Source organism: Rhododendron vialii, chromosome 9a (genome assembly GCF_030253575.1).
Source record: "Rhododendron vialii isolate Sample 1 chromosome 9a, ASM3025357v1".
Taxonomy (NCBI): Eukaryota; Viridiplantae; Streptophyta; class Magnoliopsida; order Ericales; family Ericaceae; genus Rhododendron; species Rhododendron vialii.
Window position 1 is genome coordinate 38,983,872 of NC_080565.1, and position 20,927 is coordinate 39,004,798.

At 38.9% G+C, this 20,927-nt stretch overlaps 1 protein-coding gene across 4 annotated transcripts; it reads left to right on the forward strand.

Annotated features, from left to right (window-relative positions):
• The first annotated feature begins 1,344 nt into the window (after window positions 1-1,344).
• LOC131300258 (DNA (cytosine-5)-methyltransferase CMT3-like) lies at window positions 1,345-11,637 on the forward strand. 4 transcript variants are annotated; one of them, XM_058325988.1, is made up of 21 exons: window positions 1,345-1,601; window positions 1,995-2,097; window positions 3,476-3,583; window positions 3,677-3,796; window positions 3,891-3,996; window positions 4,188-4,375; window positions 4,474-4,539; window positions 4,626-4,874; window positions 5,934-5,992; window positions 6,100-6,166; window positions 6,405-6,734; window positions 6,817-6,885; window positions 6,966-7,052; window positions 7,154-7,241; window positions 8,407-8,525; window positions 8,626-8,730; window positions 8,826-8,869; window positions 8,953-9,022; window positions 9,114-9,217; window positions 9,427-9,592; window positions 11,091-11,637. In XM_058325988.1, exons 1-20 carry the CDS (start codon window positions 1,438-1,440, stop codon window positions 9,584-9,586), a joined length of 2,406 nt encoding a protein of 801 aa, XP_058181971.1. In that variant the 5' UTR covers window positions 1,345-1,437; the 3' UTR covers window positions 9,587-9,592; window positions 11,091-11,637. The 4 variants fall into 4 exon arrangements, with proteins under 4 accessions (XP_058181971.1, XP_058181973.1, XP_058181972.1 ...); XM_058325990.1 differs by having other exon boundaries at window positions 11,133-11,637; XM_058325989.1 differs by having other exon boundaries at window positions 11,196-11,637.
• The last annotated feature ends 9,290 nt before the right edge of the window (window positions 11,638-20,927 follow it).

Sequence of the window (20,927 nt, forward strand, 5' to 3'; positions counted from 1 at the left end):
AATACTTAATTTTGAGAGAAATGTGGAAATAAATAAAGGAAATACAAAATGATGAATATTTAATTGAGTAGAGAGTGAGAGTAAAAAGTCTTGATGCAGTAGACATTTTAAAAATGAGTAACTAAAGTAATAAAGTGAGTTTTTAAAGTGTAATTTTGTTCAAAATTTAAAGAGGTTTTGATGCGGATGCATAGCAACTTTCACTTTGTAGATTTCTCATATCAAACAGATCGGCAGTTTCCCAAAAAAAACAAAGGACTGTCCGGTGTCGTTTTTTATCAGTCAAATTGTGGGCTATTACTTGATACGGTGACGTTTCTTGAAAGAAACGAGATTTGTCTTTGGGATTGGCCACAAGCTTATTACATTGTGGCCGCAAAAGTATTACTCTACCTCATGGCCGCAAAAAAAAGACCTCGTAGCCGCAAGTAGGATTGTATGGACCAGGGGCGGACCTAGGATTTTATGGGCACTGTGGTCAAATATTCACAGCAAAATAAATTATGTATTTTGAAAACTACGGTTGGTTTCTTGCCAACTTGTTTGGTCTGTTTGAGTCTTACCGGTATATGATTGTCAGTAATTATGGATGCCAACTTAGTTGGAATTGGTGTCGATCCGTCTTTGCGACGAGTTGCAAGCTTATTACCTTGTGAGTGCGAAGTATTACTCCACCTCATGAGTCATGGCCCGCAAAAAAAAGACCTCGTAGCCGCAAGTAGGATCGTATGGCAGCAATGATAGATTTTTCATTTTTGAGTCTGAAGTTGGGCCTTGGGCTGGATTGGTCCTGGCCTAGTAGCCTACCCTATTTTATGTCGAAAAAAAAGTTCAAAACAGAGGTTTTGAGAAGGGAAAATGACGGCTAAGGACATGTTTTGATAATTAATACCTACCAAGGACATTTTCAGCATTAACAATTGTTCTTAGCATGTCTTTAGTGGGTATTAATTATCAAAACACATCCTGGGCCGTAATTTTCCCTTTTGAGAAATAGACCCAGGCCCATTTAAATCCAATATTGATGTTCCTAAGTTGACTTGTAGTTATTTGGGAAAATGACGGCCCATGACTTGTTTTGATAATTAATACCCATCAAGGACAAATTAAGAATATTTGTTAATATTGAAAATGTCTTTAGCGGGTATTAATTATCAAAACACGTCCTTATCTGTCAATTTCCCTAGTTATTTTAAAATTTTACTGGACTTCCTCAGAAGCCCAAGCCCACCCTGTTTTTTCATATATGATTCTTATTGGGCCTTGGAAGCCCGCCCTATACCCTAGTTTACACTCACCATTTCCCGCTTCTGTCAAAAGTCGAATTTATTCAAAACTTTCAGCAGTAAAAGCAAGTAGCTGAACACTCCGAGGCCTCTCTTTCTCTCTCTCTCTGTCATCTCTTCATCTTCCCCGCGCATCTCTCTGTGTGCGAGAATGGGAAGATCGAAGCGAGCGAAGGAAACCTTTACCCCAAACCCGTCTTCACCAAAGAAGGCGAAGTTGGCCCCGCCCCCGTCGCCGCAGGAACCCGACGACAGGTTCGCCGGAAAACCAGTGCCGGCCGACGAATCAAGGGTCAGATGGCCCACTCGATATGGGTAGTTATTCTTTTTTTATGTTAAATGATTTGTACAATGTACATAACCTAAGGATTTGACATGTAATCCAGGTTTTAAATAATCCTACGGTCCCAGTGTCAAGGTATCGGTGGTATAGGAAAAAAAGTAACGGGAATCGATTGTCGCAACCATGAATTTTTAAAAATCGTTTTTTTACCCCAAAGAATGAGTAATGGACCGATGCGTAAAGGGAATCGGCCAATATGCACAAGATTTTCCATCTCATCGATATACTGAGATGCAGCGGGGAGATGGCTCGAGAACCGTTACGTAACCACCACCGATACAATACCCAAAGACTGATATTTAAAACCTCGGGCATGTTAAAGGAAAAGATGTGACTGTCTATGTGGTTTCCTAATCTGATTGTAGTGCTGATTCAAGCGTAAATCAAGTTTTACAAGCAAAGTCTCACTATACTCAAGCTGTTGTTGATGGATGTATGTTCAACCTTTATGATTATGCGCACGTAAAGGTGAGCTAAGTGATTGTTTTTTAATTTCTTTGAAAATTTTCTAAGTGCTTGTGTAACTTTTTGGACATTCTACTAACTATTACTGGGATATGCATACTTAGTCATAAAACATCTCTCATGATATCTAGACGTGTGGTGGTAGTGTGTATTTTGTTGTATGAATCTGTTGTCATGATTATGTCACCATAAGGTTTTTATTTTTTATTCTGACATCAAAGTAATGGCCAAGTTGGCAAGTTTTAACACGATACACATTGGTATGTTGGTGATAGTGTAAAGGTGCATGTTACAACTGTTGCAAGTTTAAGTACAACTATCACTTATTGTTTCCTTCTTTATGCAATTAGTAACTGGTTAGAAGATATCATGTATCTTGCTTATATTTTGGTTTATAGCTAGCTAATGGATTGTAAAGTAAATGTTGCAATTGCCAGTCACTTTGTAGCAAAACTTAGATATCATTTTTGGATAGGAGTTTTCATAGCATGTTGTTTTTGCTTTGCTAATCCTTTCTTATTCTTAAGGGAACTTCTGTAGTACCCTTTATTATTTGACCAAACCATAAAATGTTATGCTTTTCATGGTGATTGAATTATTATTTTGTGGTGAATGTTATGATGGAAGGCACAATAAATATATGTTGAAAATATTATGCCCTTTTGTGGTGTTATTTTATGATTTTTGTTAGTTTTTGGATGATGCTACGGTGTCCCCGGTCATTTTGGGGACACCGTAACTTTTGGCATAACTGACCTCTGGGGATTTTGAGGGTTATGCCTCTGTAAGGTTTTGGTTATGCACATCACTGGTTTTTGTTATGCTTTTGATGGTCAGTTATGCCAAAAGTTACGGTGTCCCCAAACTGCGGGTGGACACCGTATCATTTCCCTTTTTGTTAAGCCATTTAGGATATTTTTGTAACGCCTTCATATGGTTAAAGTAATACTTTCTTATTGTGAAAGTCAACCTTGATAAGGTATCCTCAAACAAGGAGGGTGATACCATAGAATCTTCCTTGTGTCAATGGAAAATATTTTTTTGTGGTCTAGTCTTGGGATGATTTGTTAGTAGTTAGTACATACCAAGCAGGGTTATTTTCCACATGTTAAAGGTCTTTAATTCTCCAGCTATATTAAGTTTAGCATAGTCTTTAAAGTTTGATGAATTGTAAAATAGAGGTTGGCATGCTGCAAGGACATTGATGGAACCTTATCCAGTTTAAAACTTCAATAGGCTATCATTATTCTGTATACTTTTGTGTATTATGCTTTGTTCTGTCTATTATAATGGGCCGTGGTTTCATAGGAAATAACTATGTGATTTTACAATAGTTATTAAATGCAAACTTCTTATTCTTTTGTTTGGGTGGTTTTACTAGGCCGAAGAAGGAAAACCTGATTATATTGCCAAAATTGTGGAGCTCTTTGAAACCATCAATGGGGAGTTGTATTTTTCAGCGCAGTGGTTCTATAGAGCTGCAGATACAGTGAGATAATTTGTTGTTCACTCACTAATTTTGGTATTGCTGATGCTGAAAAATGTGTCATTCATTACTCATCATATATTTGGTTGTTTCTAGGTAATTAAGGAACAATCCAAGCTCATCGACAAAAAACGGGTGTTTTACTCAGGCATTAGAGACGATAATCCATTGGGCTCTATTGTTTCAAAAATAAAAATTGTTCAACTTCCAGCCAATGTATGATCTTTATGCACACCTACAAGTATCTACTTCTTTTGTAATGTTGTTCCTATTTATTCCAATGTTCATCACTAGCTTTTCCGTGCGACAGGTGGATTTGGCTGAAAAACATAAACTAATCTCATCTTCGGATTTCTATTGTGACATGGCATATTTAGTGCCACACTTCTCATTCACCACTTTGAATGCAACCAATGGTTAGTATGTTTCTCCAACAGGTCGGAGTATGTCATTGAATATAACCTGGTTCTTGTGTTTTTGTTTTGGGAGATAACTATCTGAAAAAAGTGATAGGCATTTATCCATATTAACTGATTTTGTATCAGCTTTGTGATCGGTAATCTTGTATTAGATAAAGCGTTCTAACTTATTTTGTTTGCATTTGTAGCACCTGAGAGCTCAAAGGCAGATAGTGATGCATCCTCGATAAGCGATGCTTGTTCAAATAGTGCACTAGAGGATGCTGATGTAGATGAGAAGTCGGAAATGACTTTGCTTGATTTATACTCCGGATGCGGAGCAATGTCAACTGGACTTTCTCTTGGGGCTGCCATTTCTGATGTTAAATTAGTCACTGTATGTCATAAAATGATCAAATATATTGTTTTTGTAGTCTTTACTCTTTCATTCAAACTTGCAGACTAAATGTGTTTTATTGTACTTGGGCTTATTAGAGGTGGGCTGTTGACTTAAATTCCGATGCTTGCAAAAGTCTTAAGTTGAACCATCCGGAAACTGAGGTAGCATATTGGTCCATATTCTTTGATTTCTGTATTGTTGCTTTCTTTTCTACGTCAATCATACAAGTGGTCCAAAATGATTTTAGGTGAGGAATGAAAAAGCCGATGATTTCTTATCTTTGCTGAGGGAGTGGGAAAAACTGTGCAAAGAATTTCGATTATTGGATTCTGATATAGAAGATTCAGAATTTGAAGAAAATAGCTTGGGCTGTGATGAAGATAAAGATAATGATGATGAATCTTCAGTTTCTCCGGGAGAATATGAAGTAGAAAAGTTGCTCTCTATTTGTTATGGTGACCCGAATGAAATCAAGAAGACTGGATTATATTTTGAGGTATTTTTATCAACAAGAATTGTGGAATGACCTTTGAATCTCAACCTTTGTGATTGTTTGCTTTCACAGATTTTGCTGCCTTACTTGCTTGATTTTCATATTAGATTTTTATTAGAAAGAAGAAATTGTCTTTTCTAAACCATGATATATGAACTTAGTTTAAGCTTTAAATTTCACCATTGTGTATTATCAATATATCATACTTCTAAGCAACAACTAGTTTATCAGCCATAGACACGTGTCTAAACTCGGTGGACAAAGCCTTATGCCATTTCAACATTTTATGATACACTTAGGATATTGAGGTTTTATTAATTCTGATTTTACCGAAATCTTTTCTAATCTTGAGAGAGTTTGGATTAGATAGACCTTTTTCGTAGAGGCGTGGTGACACAATCAATACTTTGCCAGAAGCTTCATACTGGTGTCGAACACTCTTCTGAACACATCACCAACATTCGCACATAAATAAATGGCTGGTCATTATGAGAAACAAGCTTTTATTACTGGATTCATTGCATTGTCTGGAATTATGTACCCCTTTGCTATGGGGGGGACTACTCGGTCTTACATTCATATTTTGCAAGGGCTTTGTACATATTTTGTGTGCAAACAGAATAGCAGTCTTATGGTTGTACGTTAATCTCCTGTTTAGATGTACACTAAGCATTTTTGGGTGTTGGCTATAGTACTTATTTTACTCAATTTGTAAAAAAATACATCAAGAGTTTCATAGGGGCACAGTTTCAGTCCTCTTAATATCACAGTATTTGAGCTTTGTCATGCCGAATGCTTGTTATCTCTTTCCTTTCACTGTTGTAGCTGTCTTTATATGTACTTTGGAAAGCTATTTGTTTATTTTGTACACTGGAAGTAACTTTGTGTTGGTGGATATAAAGGTTCTCTATGGTATTTATATTGTAGCAATAGTTTAAAAAACTAATTGGGCAACTTTAAACTATGCATATGAAATACGCTCATAGGACTGGTGTAGCATGTTCTTTTATTCCCGTTCTTCTTCATGGTCGTTTTCATTTTGTTCCCATCAATACTTTATAGGTTCGTTGGAAGGGCTATGGACCTGGTGATGACACATGGGAGCCAATTGATGGTTTAAGGTATCTACGGTTACTATTTTGTTGCTTTCTTACTATTTTAGCTTGCCATTATTTCTTATATCTATGAACTATACGTTTCCATTTATTATTTTTAATTTTCTTATCAGTAATTGCGAGGACAAAATAAAAGATTTCGTGACAAGTGGGTTTAAATCGAAGGTTTTGCCTCTCCCAGTACGTATTTGTTATCCAAATGCTTTACTTTTGTTTTCTATAGCTAGTATTTATCGTCTTTATACATGACTCAATTACGCTTGGCAATCTCTGTAATCAAGGGAGATTTACTTGTATTGCCTGGGCACTTGTTGTTTTTGACGTACCCTTCTACCTTTAATGCCATCTCTTTTCTTTTATTCCTTTTCTGATAGAAGTTTGTTGTGATTGATCTTAATTTGTGCTCAACGTTTCTTAGGGTAAAGTTGACTTCATATGCGGAGGCCCTCCTTGTCAAGGGATGAGTGGCTTTAATCGGTTCAGAAATGTAACTGATCCATTGAGCGATCCGAAAAACCATCAACTTGAAGTCTTTATGGATATTGTTGAATTTTTGAAGCCGAGGTTTGTGTTGATGGAGAATGTTGTCGATATATTTAAGTTGGCCAGAGGAGTATTGGGGTGTTATGCGGTTGCTCGGTTAGTTTCCATGGACTACCAATCTCGAGTGGGCATACTTGCAGCAGGTTCTTATGGAGTCCCCCAGTGTCGGATGCGAGTCTTCCTTTGGGGAGCACGTAGGACAGAGGTGAGTCCCTTTTTACTATGAAAATGCTATTGCTCATGAGATATATGTTGCTAAGAAGATATTTTTCCACTCCATGTTTCAGGTGTTGCCTCAATATCCTTTGCCCACACATGAATTTGTTGGAAAGGGGGTGGTTACGGTCGAATACAAAGTATGAATGGTTTTCCTTTATGTAATGTTTATAGGAGTAGTGTAGAGTTGTCATTTAATATTTCTGGCCTCAAATTGCAGGAAATTCTCCTCGGGTTTGAAAAAGATGAGTCACATAACTTGGAAAAGAGCATTCTACTTAGTGATGCACTATCTGAATTGCCGGAGGTAAGTGAGTTATTTGTTATGGTTAAGTTGCGGTTTTATATTGTGATAAATTTGGATTTGTACGATTTCTCCTGGCAATCACCTATTATTGTCTTGTTTAGGTCACAAATTTTGAAAAACGAGATGAAAGGCCTTATGACTCTGCTCCTAGAACTGAATTCCAGGAGTACATCAGAACTAGAAGGCCTGGTGAGTTTAGTTTCTTTTCCCTAATGCTTTTTCAAGATAGCAAGGATACTGAATGAAAAGTTGTCAATATTGGACACAAAATACGTCGATTAACTAGACTTACCATAATACGTCTTGTCTCCTTGTATCTCTCTTCCTTTCTTTCCCAGGTCATTTGCTATTATTGTAATAAGAATAAATGGAAGGCTGAATGAATTATGACCATATAACTGATTCCAAACTATATGGAGTGGAGTGTTGCATATTGGTATTAGTGGCAGTGTGGCACTCTTTGGTCCAAGAAAGCAAGAAAGTGAATAGAATGTATTAGTGACTACGAATGTATGCATGAAAATGGTAGCAAAAAATTGAACTCACAATTTGGAAATTGTGTTAGCGTTGGATCAACATTCTTTTCTCATGCTGTTGTGAGCTTTGTTTGAAACCTCTTTTCATGCTCAGTCTTCTCAACTATTTGTTCTCTCTCTCTCTCTCTCTCTCTCTCTTCTCTTTATATTGTGAGTGTATGTTCTTTCAAAGCTCACATGTCCATGTCTTGAAGGTATTGACATACATGAAACCAAACCTCGTCACAGGAGTATAAAATAAAAATCACAGATTAAGACCTTAAATCTGCCGCATTCTATTAATTGCTCTTTTAGTCGATTGTTGATAGATTTGGTAACAGTATCTGCAGTTCTCAAGCAATTACATTTTACATCCATTCATGGCCACCTTTTGTCTTATCTCGGACTCCACCTAAAGAAGGACCACTTAATACACTTATCATCAAGAGATGCAGTGATCCTTTTATACTTACGACAAATAAACTCAACCTAGATAGAAATCATCTATACTTACGACAAATAAAATGCATGATCCTTTTATCTATCTTTATAAAGCCAAGATTGGTGAAGCTTTAGAACTACCGCCAACATCAATTAAATGTTACTACTTGTGCATTCATGATCATCTATGCTACCAAGTTGAAAATGGTGAAATTACCCATGCCATATGCATGAAATTCATTTAGACAAGCAAGGGGGTACTATCAATCACATCTTACAGGGTGTCTACGTATACACCCGTTTCTACACTTGTTTTCGTATGATCTTGCTGCACTTGAGGGGTTATAATATCCTCTAAAATTGGAGTCTCTGATATAGGTTCATTTTGTGACATGCAGTATTTCTGTCTTTGAATGGTAAAAATAGTGCATTGCAAAAAGATATGTTGTATGATCATATACCTTATCTACTGAATAAAGACGACTATGAAAGAGTTTGCCATATACCAAAAAGAAAGGTTAGCTCTTTCATCCTTTGTTTTGCTAATTCAGAAGCCTCCTAAAAATTACTATGGTTATGTAAAATTTGTGTTTATTGTTCTTGATGTGTTTTCACAGGGAGCTAACTATAGGGACTTGCCTGGTGTTCGGGTGGGCCCTAACAACAAGGCAGAATTAGACCCATCAATTGAAAGACCGATAGTCAGTTCTGGAAAACCTCTGGTATTGCTTTGCATTTTTCACTGCAAAAATCTCTTTATTCATTCTTTACATTTCTTATAATTCTTGTAAGACTAATATTGAATGAATGAAAACAGGTGCCAGATTATGCTTTGTCATTTGTCCGTGGGACATCAACTAAGTATGTGTATTTGTGTTCACATATTCTGAGATATTATGTTCCTTGGTTTTCATGTTTTGTAACATACCTGCTAAATAATGCAGGCCATTTGGTCGCTTGTGGTGGGATGAATTCGTGCATACCGTAGTGACAAGAGCAGAACCTCACAACCAGGTTTTAGCCCTTCACATCCTATCTTTCAAAAAGTCTTTCGAAATTTTGACGAAAATGTTAACTTGGTTAAATATACAAATTCTTTGGATAGTGTATCCTTCATCCAGGGCAAGACCGGGTGTTATCCGTTCGTGAAAACGCCCGGTTACAAGGATTCCCGGACTGGTATAAATTATGTGGGGGCATCAAAGAAAGGTATCATTTGCATCCCTTCCTTCTTTTTGTAGTTATTGCTTGAATTGATTAAGAAATTGCAAGGGAATGAAAAGGTCACGGATGAGGCAAAAAATTGAAGATGGTATTGAATAGGAACCTATTTATTTAGCAATTGTAACTCTTTTCCTTGTTTGTTGTAGTTTTTCCTTGTTGGTCTCTCATATTGGTTGTCTTCATGAATATGGCAGGTACATACAGGTCGGAAATGCTGTCGCATTTCCGGTATCTATTGCTTTGGGGCAAATGTTGGCAAAGGCCAGCCAGGGAGTTCCTAGCAAGGAACCAGTAACAGAGATTGCTGTGAAGTTCCCCTATTGTCTTGAGCTACTGTCCACGAAGAGATTCTGAATATTGGTATGTTCATTTTTTCAAATACGGTTGAAGGATAGTCTAAACTCGGTTAAGTACCGCCATTAGTTTTAGTATGTTAGCCTGCGAAATGGGCTAACAAAAATCGGGAGCACTTGCCTCGCTTGATGTGTTATAGATTGAAGTGGATTGGTAGTAAGGAAGGGATTCGAATTGGAATTGGTAGCGAGGAAGGGATTCGAATTGGGATTGGTAGTGAGGAGGAATTAGCAGTGAAGTTGGTAGTTTGGTTAGAGGTAGGGATTGTGTAGGACTGTCTTAACCATGTCTGTTTTGGTTGAGGAGTGAGGGGATGAATGTGACAATGTATCAATTGGGAGGTAATACTCCGGACTGGAGTATGAAAGACACCCCCTCCTGAGTTTGCCAGTCCCCCATTTTGGGGGATTCACGGTCCTAGACTATTACTGCACAGCCTTCAAAACATGCAGCCGTTTATAACAGGGCCACCTTCTAGACTGGTCATCAAACAGGGACTATAAAGTTACCACAATTTAGTAACAGTGTCAATGGCTAGCGCCAATAAGCTAAATACCAAATAAGGCAGGCACTAGCAGGCATTAAGTTGATTATCAAAAAAAAAAAACTGGCATTAAGTTTAGGGATTTGGATGTGATCATTTTTGTTGACCTGAAAAAGGATTATCTTATGGGGGAAGGCAATGGGATTATAGAAACAATGTATTTGTCTGTGGTTTTGACTCCAGTAATGTTTCATTCATTTTTCTCGCTGACTGTGATTGTCGATTACGTATCCTAGTCAAATGGGAGAGAGGGTTTTCCTCCTTCTAGGGACATGGCTGCATGTACGTGTTCTTTAAAGGAGTATCTTAAAGGGATATGTCTGATGTGCTACTGCATGTGCAATATATCTAGTTTGCGTGGGCATACTCATTCGCGTTTAAAACGACTTTTGCCTGGTTATCAATTGCCCTGTTATGAAGATGAAGTTGAGGAGTATATCTTCAAAAACAATTGCTCTTGAGTTTAGGTTCGCCCATGAAAAGAGCTTTGTACTTGGAATGAGACTATACTATGAAGCCCTTGAGTTATTTGAAATAACCGTTTCTTAACCAAAATTCATAAATACACCATCCATCTCCATTTGTTTGTACATGTTACTAATTTGGATATCGCGAACAATCATCTGCTATATATTTTGATTGGTGGAGAAGTTTTGAATCTCTTTTGTGAATTACACATGTTGTTTACCGGTTAAAGGGATTGGCCGTAAAAAAAAGAACAAACAATGGAGACGGAAGAATTGGTTATCTTTCTCGGAATCAACGAAAAAAGAAAACCAATCGGAAAAAAGGGAAAATACAAATTTAGTATAGGAATTATGATTGCTTGTTGAAGTGTCGTCATTGCTTGACCAATAGAAGAATGTTGTTTATTTACAATGGTTGATTTCCCCCTGTATTTTGTGGATACTGGTGCATTCACATTAGATGTGATGATTATTGACTGTAATTTTTGTTTAGGGAGGAACTTGTTTTTCTGTTGGTTACCATGCCTTATCATAGAAATTCAACATGAGTTGCAGCCGCTCAAGCATTTCAGCTCTGTCCTGCCTCATTATATAACAGGTGTGCAGCAACAATATGCAGTGCAATTCCACATTCCCGTTCTACTGGTTTCTTCAGCACCAAGTTTCAGTAAATGTGTCCTCTTTCATGATTGCCTCAGCTGGCATTTTTTTTCCTTTGTCCAAAAAATTTGACTGTAGTTAGCTCAATTGGAAACATTGATGAGATGGTTTAGTCTTTGAAAGTTGTGGGGTTATTCTTTATGTAATATGGAATTCTGGACCTATTCCTGTTTTTGCTAAAGGGTAGAGCTAAGTTTTTCTGGGTCGGAGAGCTTGGGTTTCAACGGCAAGTGTAATGACAACACACTTGAGTCTTAACATTACAGTGACTGTTGGCAGTGAGAGATGGTAATGTTTTGGCCATGGTATGCCTTATTTTTACTCCAGTAATGTACAATCTGAAATTAGTTGTGAATGTTAAGAGTCCTCTTGCTTATCAATGTGTTTTGTCATTTCTCCAAGATGAGTTTACAAATTTTTCCTAAGTTTGATCGTTCGGGCAATTCAAATGAATATATATAGATCAGTATACTTTGTTATGTTGGTTGAATATATATAGATTGTCGAACAATATTCTCGTATGAGTATTCTCTTGTTTTGATAACTCACGTGTCCTCGTCAATTTACACGCATCTCCAATAGTATGAGTGTTATCTTAACTTGTCATGATCAATTTCGTATAAAGAATTAATGATTAGTCAGATTACAAATGTGGTAGGCACTATGTTTGAATGGATGTTGATGAGTAACAGACCAAGAGCGAGATAGTGTGGTGCACCTTGGCACTTGCAGGTGTGGCATTGGATCAAGATCATTGATGATTGGTCTTTTTATTATCAATCTCAGTCATCAACGATCACACGGTTTTTGATAACTTAAGGTGTTCGGGTACAACTTAAGCGCACCTCAACTACTTGGGGGCCAATCGCACCGTCTACTAGCGGGCCCCAATTAAAGCTCTATATGGACCGGTTCCAATAGAATTGATAGCACCTCAGAGATCGATGTTGAACCTTAGAAGGAAGCTCTTAGGCATTGACTGCCAGACCAACCTCTTGGAGTTTAAAGATCACACGGTTGATATGCAAAATCAATTAGATCGTATGTTCGAAATCACGTTCTAATATTTGGATGTGATGAATGGCTTGATCAAGATATAGAAAGGTCCAGTCTACACCGTTCTCCACGAGTTATAATCCATCTGTTGTAGTACGAGACATCTCAGCAACCAAACCATAATTTTGACTAATAAAGGAGAAGAATAACAAAATAATTGTACAAAGGAACCAATGAATGATGTTCATCATCTCACCTACTCAAAACACTCTTTCTTATACAGTAACGCTCGTATTACAAAAATCAATCTGCTCTAGGCTACTATCCAGTTGCCCATCAACTGAATCTTCCACAATGTGTTGATCACTAGCTACCACAATCATCAACCACGGGACCTAGCTCAAAAGCCATTTGTTGGACTTCTTAATTAAACTGGAGAGTTTTTTAGCCAAGGTTACAGAGTAGGAAATCCTTCAGTGCTAGCTAGTTGAATCTGATTTCTCTGACACCATGCGTTCCAGAGGTGGTGGCAACCACAAAATATTTTCCCCCAGCCATTTCCCCAGATTAAACCCCACTTCCAATTCAAACAAGATGTTTAATTTCCATCTGAAAATTTCCCTGTATATACACCACAGCTCCCAAACCCTTCTCACTACCACAACCAACATTTCCTTAAATTCACAAAAAACAAAAAAGAAATCCTAATTCCCTTCACTACTCTCTCATTCCTAAACCAATTAATTTCCCAAAACAAGTCCTATGGCAGAGGAGTACAAAGCAGGGTCTCCCTTGGCACCCAACGGTTATTACCGGAGCGAGCAAGAGGTGGGCAGACCGACCTCATCCGAGCCCCGAATGGATTCGGTCTTATACATACGCGAGGAAGTTAATCAAATCAAAAACGAAAGAAGATGAATTCTTCTTTCTTTTATCACTTAGGAGCCGTGTGAGATAAAAGTCTCATGCACGGTTTTGCATGAGAGTAAAGAAGTGAGAAATCCTCTCTTCGACTCTGACTCTCCCTCTCCAGTCGTTGCCTTTCTTTCTGTAACTTCGAAATTAGCTACTTCAGCTTTAGCCACTCGGATTTTTGATATTCCCTTTTATTTCTCATCAAACGAATGGCATGTTCTTCTAGAAATCTTAGCTATTCTTAGCATGATATTGGGAAATCTCATGGCTATTACTCAAACAAGCATGAAACGTGAACCAATAACCAGTCACCGAACCCAAGTGAAGTTAAGCCGAGTCTTTTTCTTCCTTTGCTACCGGGTATTCACTGCCGGTCACTCCTAAATCTATCGGGAGCCTGGTATGGACAGCTAAATCGATTCCTCTAGCTTGGCTACTTTACCTTTACTACGATAACAACAACTTAGCCTTTCTATTTACGAGCGCAGCCTATTATAAAGAAAAAGATAAGATAAAAGCGCTGCGCACCTCTTAGTGGCAAAAGCTAACCTTTTATATGTTGCGGAAACTAAGGGTCAAACGAGAACACAAACACACACACAAACACAGAGACAAAGGATTTACGTGGTTCCCCAAAATCGGGTACGTTCACGGGGGGCAGTCGGATTATATTTAGGAGGAGGAGGATTACAAATCACTCTACTCAGACTCTCACAGACTTATACAAACAGAATACAGAACTCTTGCTCTCAGATTCCTCTTTGATTATCCCACACAGATACTGCAGATGGCTCAATTTATAGGCAAATGATAGAGCCATGTTCAAAAGCCATGCTTATGGCATTAATTGCAAACCATGCGTGAGATCTTCCCAGCCTGAGATTTTCCCACGCCTGGGATTTCCAAACCAATTGCATTCAATGCAACCCACGCCAAATCTTCTGCAAATGTGCAGATCTTTCCATTGTCAAGAAAAACTGCTAATCTTTGACAAATGAGAATGAAGCCAAAACTCAACATTATAGTGATATTCTCCCCCTAAAGTGAAGATAGCTTGGCGCCATCCCGCTACTGTCTAGCTGCCATACCGCTGAGCGAGGGAAATAACTTTAGTAGAGCGAAGACTACCTTCGTTGAAAAGAGTCATTCCCTTCTTCCTAGTCATAGGTGAGGGAAAAAGAGGTCGAGCTGGAGGGAGCCTTATTCATATGTGGGATTCATTTGGAGAATATAAGCCCGTCCACTGCCCGGCTATGAGTTGACAGTCTCCAAAGCATTTGGCTCCAAAGAATTGCACTTGGCCGCTACTAATTGCACTTGACCGCTATTAATTACACTTTACCGCATCAAACTACACTTGGCCGCATGGAATTGCTGGCCAAGTGCAATTTAACGCGGCCAAGTGCAATTAAAAGCGTCCAAGTGCAATTAGTAGCGTCCAAGTGCAATTCGACGCGGCCAAAAGAAATTCGACACGACCAAGTGCAATTTGATGCGGCCAAGTGCAATTCGACGCAAGTGTAATTCCATGTGGCCAAGAGAAATTCGATGCGGCCAAGTGCAATGTATTTAATTTGACTTAGTTATCTACTGAATTTCTTCACTTTTTTAAAGTTGGAAAAAGGCACGGTTAGCTTCGTTTACAAAATGTGTTGGGTTTAATTTCCTCAATAAATTCAACGTTTACATAGCCAAATCCAAAAATCAATGCAAATAGTGTTTGGTTATAGGTTAGTTTACAGTCCACAAAAGACTAATATGAATTCAAAGAATCGAAATTTTATTGCATTCCATATTTCCATACAAGAAAACAAATCCGAAGTACGTAAAGAAAAATTGAAGAAATCCCCAAACAAGGGCTTTAATAGCAAATGTCAAACTCAACCCCTATGAGGAACAATCAAAGGAACACTATAATTTTTCCCATTCTGGCCAACTGAAATCCAAACTGATGATGACGGTGTTGCATCTACTTGCAACTGATATTCTGGAGGAACTGTGTTACCGTATTCACTTCCATTGTACAATTCATGTCGACATCCTTCTTCTTCTTGAAAATCAACATCAACTCCACTTTCCGGGTCAATTTCAATCGACTACTCAAAGGCAATCATTTGCCAGTTGAGTCTTTCGAAGCAAGGTCTAGTGCAACGGTAAACTTTTTGGTCCTTCGGAATTGGGCTTTCGATTTGGGAATAACAACACTCCCAACCTCAGCTTCGCCGTAGTAGAAATACATTGTGTTGTTGTCGTACTTGGAGGGGCTAAAATTGGAGTTCTTGATCCCAAGTGCGAAGTTGGTTTTAAGAATGAAGGAAGCGTTGGTGGTTGGGATACCAAACGTGTTGAAGGTGACGAATTTGACCCGGAACTTCGGATTTCGGACCTTCATGACCGTCATGGAGAAGAGGAGTATGATTCCCGTCTGGAAAACGATGAAGGCTACGCCATAGAGTAGCCATTTCTTGTGCTTCTGGCAACGGAGCTCCTTGGCATCAAATGTCATGGCTTCTTTGTCGCTCCTTGGCATCGAATTGCACTTGGGCCACTACGAATTGCACTTGGCCGCATCGAAGTGCACTTGACCTCATCGAATTACTTTTGGCCGCATCGAATTGCACTTTGCCACATCGAATTGCACTTGGCTGCATGGAATTGCACTTGGCCGCATTGAATTGCACTTGGCCACATCGAATTGCACTCAACCGTATCTAATTGCACTTGGCCGCTACCAATTGCACTTGGTCGCATTGTATTGCTCTTGGCCACATGGAATTGCATTTGTCCCCATCGAATTGCTCTTGTGCTTCTGGCAACGGAGCTCCTTGGCATCAAATGTCATGGCTTCTTTGTCGCTCCTCGGCATCGAATTGCACTTGGGCCACTACGAATTGCACTTGGCCGCATCGAATTCCTTTTGGCCGCATCGAATTGCACTTTGCCACATTGAATTGCACTTGGCTGCATGGAATTTCACTTGGCCGCATTGAATTGCACTTGGCCACATCAAATTGCACTCAACCGTATCTTATTGCACTTGGTCGCATCGAATTGCTCTTGGCCACATGGAATTGCATTTGCCCTCATCGAATTGCACTTGGCCACTACGAATTACTCTTGACCGCATCGAATTGCACTTTTTTTCCACAAAAAAAGAGAAGTTTTTGTTAACGAAGAACCCGGTCTAAGGACCGAATATCATCCAAAGCAAGATTAGGTAGCCAATGGGGGACTAGAAACAAACCCCCCACCCCTCAATTTTCTAGTCTAATGCTTAATAGGAAACGCTTAGCCAATGATCACGAGCCATAATGCCGACCCTAACTGAACCATTTTTCCTTTGAACGGCCCCATCAACATTAAATTTTACCACATCAACAGAAGGTGGTCACCACATAGGAACACTCCCAGTAGTAGCCGAGCTTTGGAGAGAATGACCAACAACCTGAACAACTTTAAATTCAGAACAGAGGGCTGAAGCCTTCTCCAGAATTATAGTACCATCCCAGCCTAGGCCATCAAAATGCACTTGATTTCTTGCCTTCCAAATGAACCAACAAATCGAATTGCAGTTGGCCGCATCGAATTACTGTTGGCCGCTAAAACAAAAGTTTATATACGAAATCCAATTTTTGAAATATGTGTTTACTACTAACCAAATTAATAGGGAGAGAGATATAATTTGAACTGACAACACCCTAATTTACACTCTCAAGTTGATTTTTCCAAAGGAGAAAAAGTGTTAAAGTCAGGGGAAAATGTACTTTAAGATCAAATATGAAAAAGAAGTAAATTTTGGTCTTGACTCTTGACAATGAATTGGAGAAGAGTTATTTACGTTCTTAGTTTTTTATTGGGCAAAATCCACTTATACTCCTGTGATTTGGGTTATGTGTGGATACACCCCTTAAGATTAAGTTTTGTGCATCCGCACTCCCGCACTTTTGTGAGAGGATGCTCCTGCACGAGCCATGCTCCTCCATCTTACACTTTTGAGAGGCTGTTCCTAGAGCACAAAATAATTTGCCCTACTTCTGCACTTATATTCGATAATTTTGATTAGCTTGTTTTTTTGTCACCTCGTACGCTAGTTGTTAAGGCTAGGTTTGAACAAAAAAAATTCAGTCACATTATCGGCTTATAATTGAAATGCGATAAGCATACAAGTTTGGGCTTAAAGGAATTCGTCACACGCGACTAGTTTTTTAAGACAAACCACCCTTGGCCAACAAGCCAATAATCTCAAAAGAGCACAAATCAGTGCATTTATTTAATTTTACTTAATTATCTACTGAATTTCTTCACTTTTTTGAAGTTGGAAAAAGGCAATATGTTAGTTTCGTTTACTTTTGTATTGGGTTTCCCTCATGAATTCTACGTTCACTTAGCTAGCCAATTCCCAAAATCAATGCAAATAGTATTTGGTTGAGACAAATGAATTCAAAAAAATCGATATTTTTTTTTTTTTTTTTGCATTCCATATAAAAAAACAAAAGAGTAAATGTCTAGCACAAATATGAAGTACGTAAAGCAAACAAGGGCTTTAGTAGCAAATATCAATCTTCCGGCCTCTGAGTAACAATCAAACGAATAGGCTGGAGTGCCGGGTGGGGTACATTCCACGCGATCCCTTGTGTCCTAGTATATATTTTTTTTGGTCAACAACGTGGAAACTTAGATTAATAGCAAATAATAAGTCTGGGGTATTTAACCCCTACAAAATCTTCATGAAATTGAAATAGCAACAAAATAGAAGGAACAATAGTAATGGAAATAAAGCCGAATGTATGATCCAGAGCTGCCTTGGCCAAAACGTCGGCATACTTGTTGGCCTCCTGAAAGTCATGATTGATCAACACCGATGTAAAGCTTTCCAATAAGGACCTGCAGTCAGAAATGAGATTACACAAAGGGTGGATATCTGCACTTTGGCGGTTTCGGATGAGGTTAATAACAGAGACCGAATCAAGACTTATTTGGAGACATTGATAATCAAAATCTTTAGCCAATTTGAGACCATCTCTCAGGCCCCACAACTCGGCTGCCAAACTTGAGCAAGTACCAATATGTCTTTGATAGCCCACCAGAAGATTTCCACTATGATCTCGGAGAAGACCCCCCCGGCTGCAGCAATTCCATGCTTGTCCATAGCACCATCAGAATTTAATTTTAACCGTCCCAAAAGGCGGAGGATCCCAACCAATCTGCCTTTCAATGTAACCTTTATCCACCGAAGAATGATGGACTGTAAAACACCATTCCGATGCCTGGGCCAAAACATCTTGAGGGGGGGGGGGTGGAAAGGTTTGATATCCAGAGGATTGAAGGGAGAGATGGACCTAAAGTGAGACTTGTTCCGATTCACCCAAATACACCAACATGCAATGAGAAAAATAATGGACCAAGGGATACCCCAGTGAGAGGTTAAACGAAGCTTGCAATTGAATTTGAGCCAGACATGAAAGGGGGTGGAAGTGGAGTAGAACTGAGAACTATAAATAGGGGGAAGGAGAGCACAGACCACATAACGGGAGCAAAAGAACAGTCCCGAATGACATGGATATTATCCTCAATCAGATCGGGACAATGGGCGCAAAAGGGATTCGGGGTGATGTGCCTAGTGAAAAGATTATCTTTGGTAGCGAGACGACCATGAGCCACTAACCAAATGAAATGAATGATGTGCGGGTTAGCGGGGATTTTCCAAAGCCAAGTCCAGTCCACATAAGCAGAGGAGCTGGAACCGTCAATGCAAAGAGCATAGGCATCCTTACTAATGAAACGGCCTGAGGGGGAGTTCCAACAAATACCATCTGGTTCGTACGTCATTAAACAAATGGATTGCCTGGCTAAGAATGAGTTTCACTACCGAAGGGGGAAAGATAAAAGATGTCCTCTCGAGATCTCAGGCATTACCATCCCATAAATCACGCACAAGTAAAGCAGCGTCATGCAAAGATAAGGGACCTTCAATAAGGTCACGGAGGGGCCCTATACCTAACCAATTATCAAACCAAAAACTCGTAGCGCGACCATTACGGATCACAGATCTGGTACCCCTTCTTGAACAAAGCATTACCCTTGCACACACTTCTCCAAAGGGGAGAGGGCTTGCAAGCGACTTTGTCAACGCTACCATACTTCCCTTTTAGGCCAAAGAGAGTTAGGCTCATTGTGAAATCTCCAATTGAGTTTAGCAAGAGCAACTTGATTAGCAGAGTGAGCACTACGAATGCCAAGCCCACCCAAGGCCTTGGGCTTAGTCACAGTTTTCCAACTGATCAAAGATGAAGCTTACGGGCCTCGTCAGAAGAGCCCCACAAATAATCACGGTTGAGTTTATCTAAACGGTTCGTGATAGCCTTCGGAAGGGCGTTAGTCTGGGAAATGAAGGAAGGGATGGTAGAGTTAAGGATGAGCCCAACACGGCAGATGACAAGAAGGATCCGAATGATGATTGGGCTCAATGGGCTGAGTTTATGAAGCTCACCAAGTTATTTGTCAACCCCCCTCCCTTTCAGACACACCACTACTATAGAAGTGCAGAAAGAGGACACCAATTCTTGTGCTATATGTATGCTAGGAATTTGGTCCCTTTTTGGCGAAGGTTGTATACAATCAGCTGGAACGTTAGAGAGAAATTAGTGGTTAACAACTGAAGAGGGTTCAACATCTCTCTATAAACTCGAACTCTCGACCTCCTCAACCGAAGAGGATTCGACGTCTCTTTATAGACTCGAACCCTAGACCTCCTTTTAGAAGCCAAAGGGGACAAATACAACCAGATGACTAAGAGCCAATTTTCGTACAATTTCCATAGTAGTGGCAGTGACGTGCTTGAAAGCATATAGTAATTTTATACTTTTCTCGAATATTTATAATATATAATTGGAAAATTTTAAATCAGCCCAATGGGCTGACAATAGTAAGTGTGTGAATGTGAATTAAAGGGTGTAAAAAGTGCACAAAAATCCGTATTTTCTTTGTCTTCTGGTGTGTTTATCGTCAGCCCAGTGGGCTGACAATAGCAAGACAGTATATAATTAGTGACTTCGTCTCTAAAGTTACACCAAATTTAGGCCGGTCTTCAAGACTAATAGTTTTACCTTACTTTTTGAAAAAAATCTCTTAAAATTTATCTATCACACGCAATCAAATACGACTATACATATGTTCTAATTACTAAACAAATAAACAAGATAATTGCATCTAGTGTATCATATATAATAAGATAATCAAGAATGGGTAAACTTGATTAGTGAAATTTAATAAGTAAGAAACGCATTCATATATGGCCCTCCAAAATAAAGATTCTTACTCCACCTCTGCCTACACCAATGGGACATCTTATTGACGTTTACCCACCTACGTTTTCGCGTAAAATAATGAAATTAAAGTTTGCCCACCAACTTTCATTCAAACCGTGGTCAAGGCCAAGTTGATGATTCCACAAAGTAGTACTTATTCAACCTAGGTTAGAATGGTTCAAAACATAGTTATCTACCCAAAAATAGAATAATGTCAGTGTCGTTTAGGAGAAAATCGATTGCGTTTGTCTTTTATTAAGTGCATCGACAAACTCATAAGCAGGTCTAAATAAAGTAGGAATTGTTTTTTTTGTTTACCCCAAGAAAAGATTTTGTTTAAGATATATATAAAATATGATTGTTTGCGTGAAATTATGTTGCTTTGTCCTAATTAAGTTAGGTCGTTCATCGGAACGTCGATATCAGTGCGAGGTCACAGTTTCATGGTTATC

Bases quoted from the DNA above. Each gene is read 5' to 3' on its own strand.
- LOC131300258 (XM_058325988.1), top strand. From the start codon at position 1,438: ATGGGAAGATCGAAGCGAGCGAAGGAAACCTTTACCCCAAACCCGTCT. The intron at 1,602-1,994 runs GTAGTTATTCTT...ATCTGATTGTAG, and splicing joins AGATGGCCCACTCGATATGG to TGCTGATTCAAGCGTAAATC. The intron at 6,735-6,816 runs GTGAGTCCCTTT...TCCATGTTTCAG, and splicing joins GGGGAGCACGTAGGACAGAG to GTGTTGCCTCAATATCCTTT.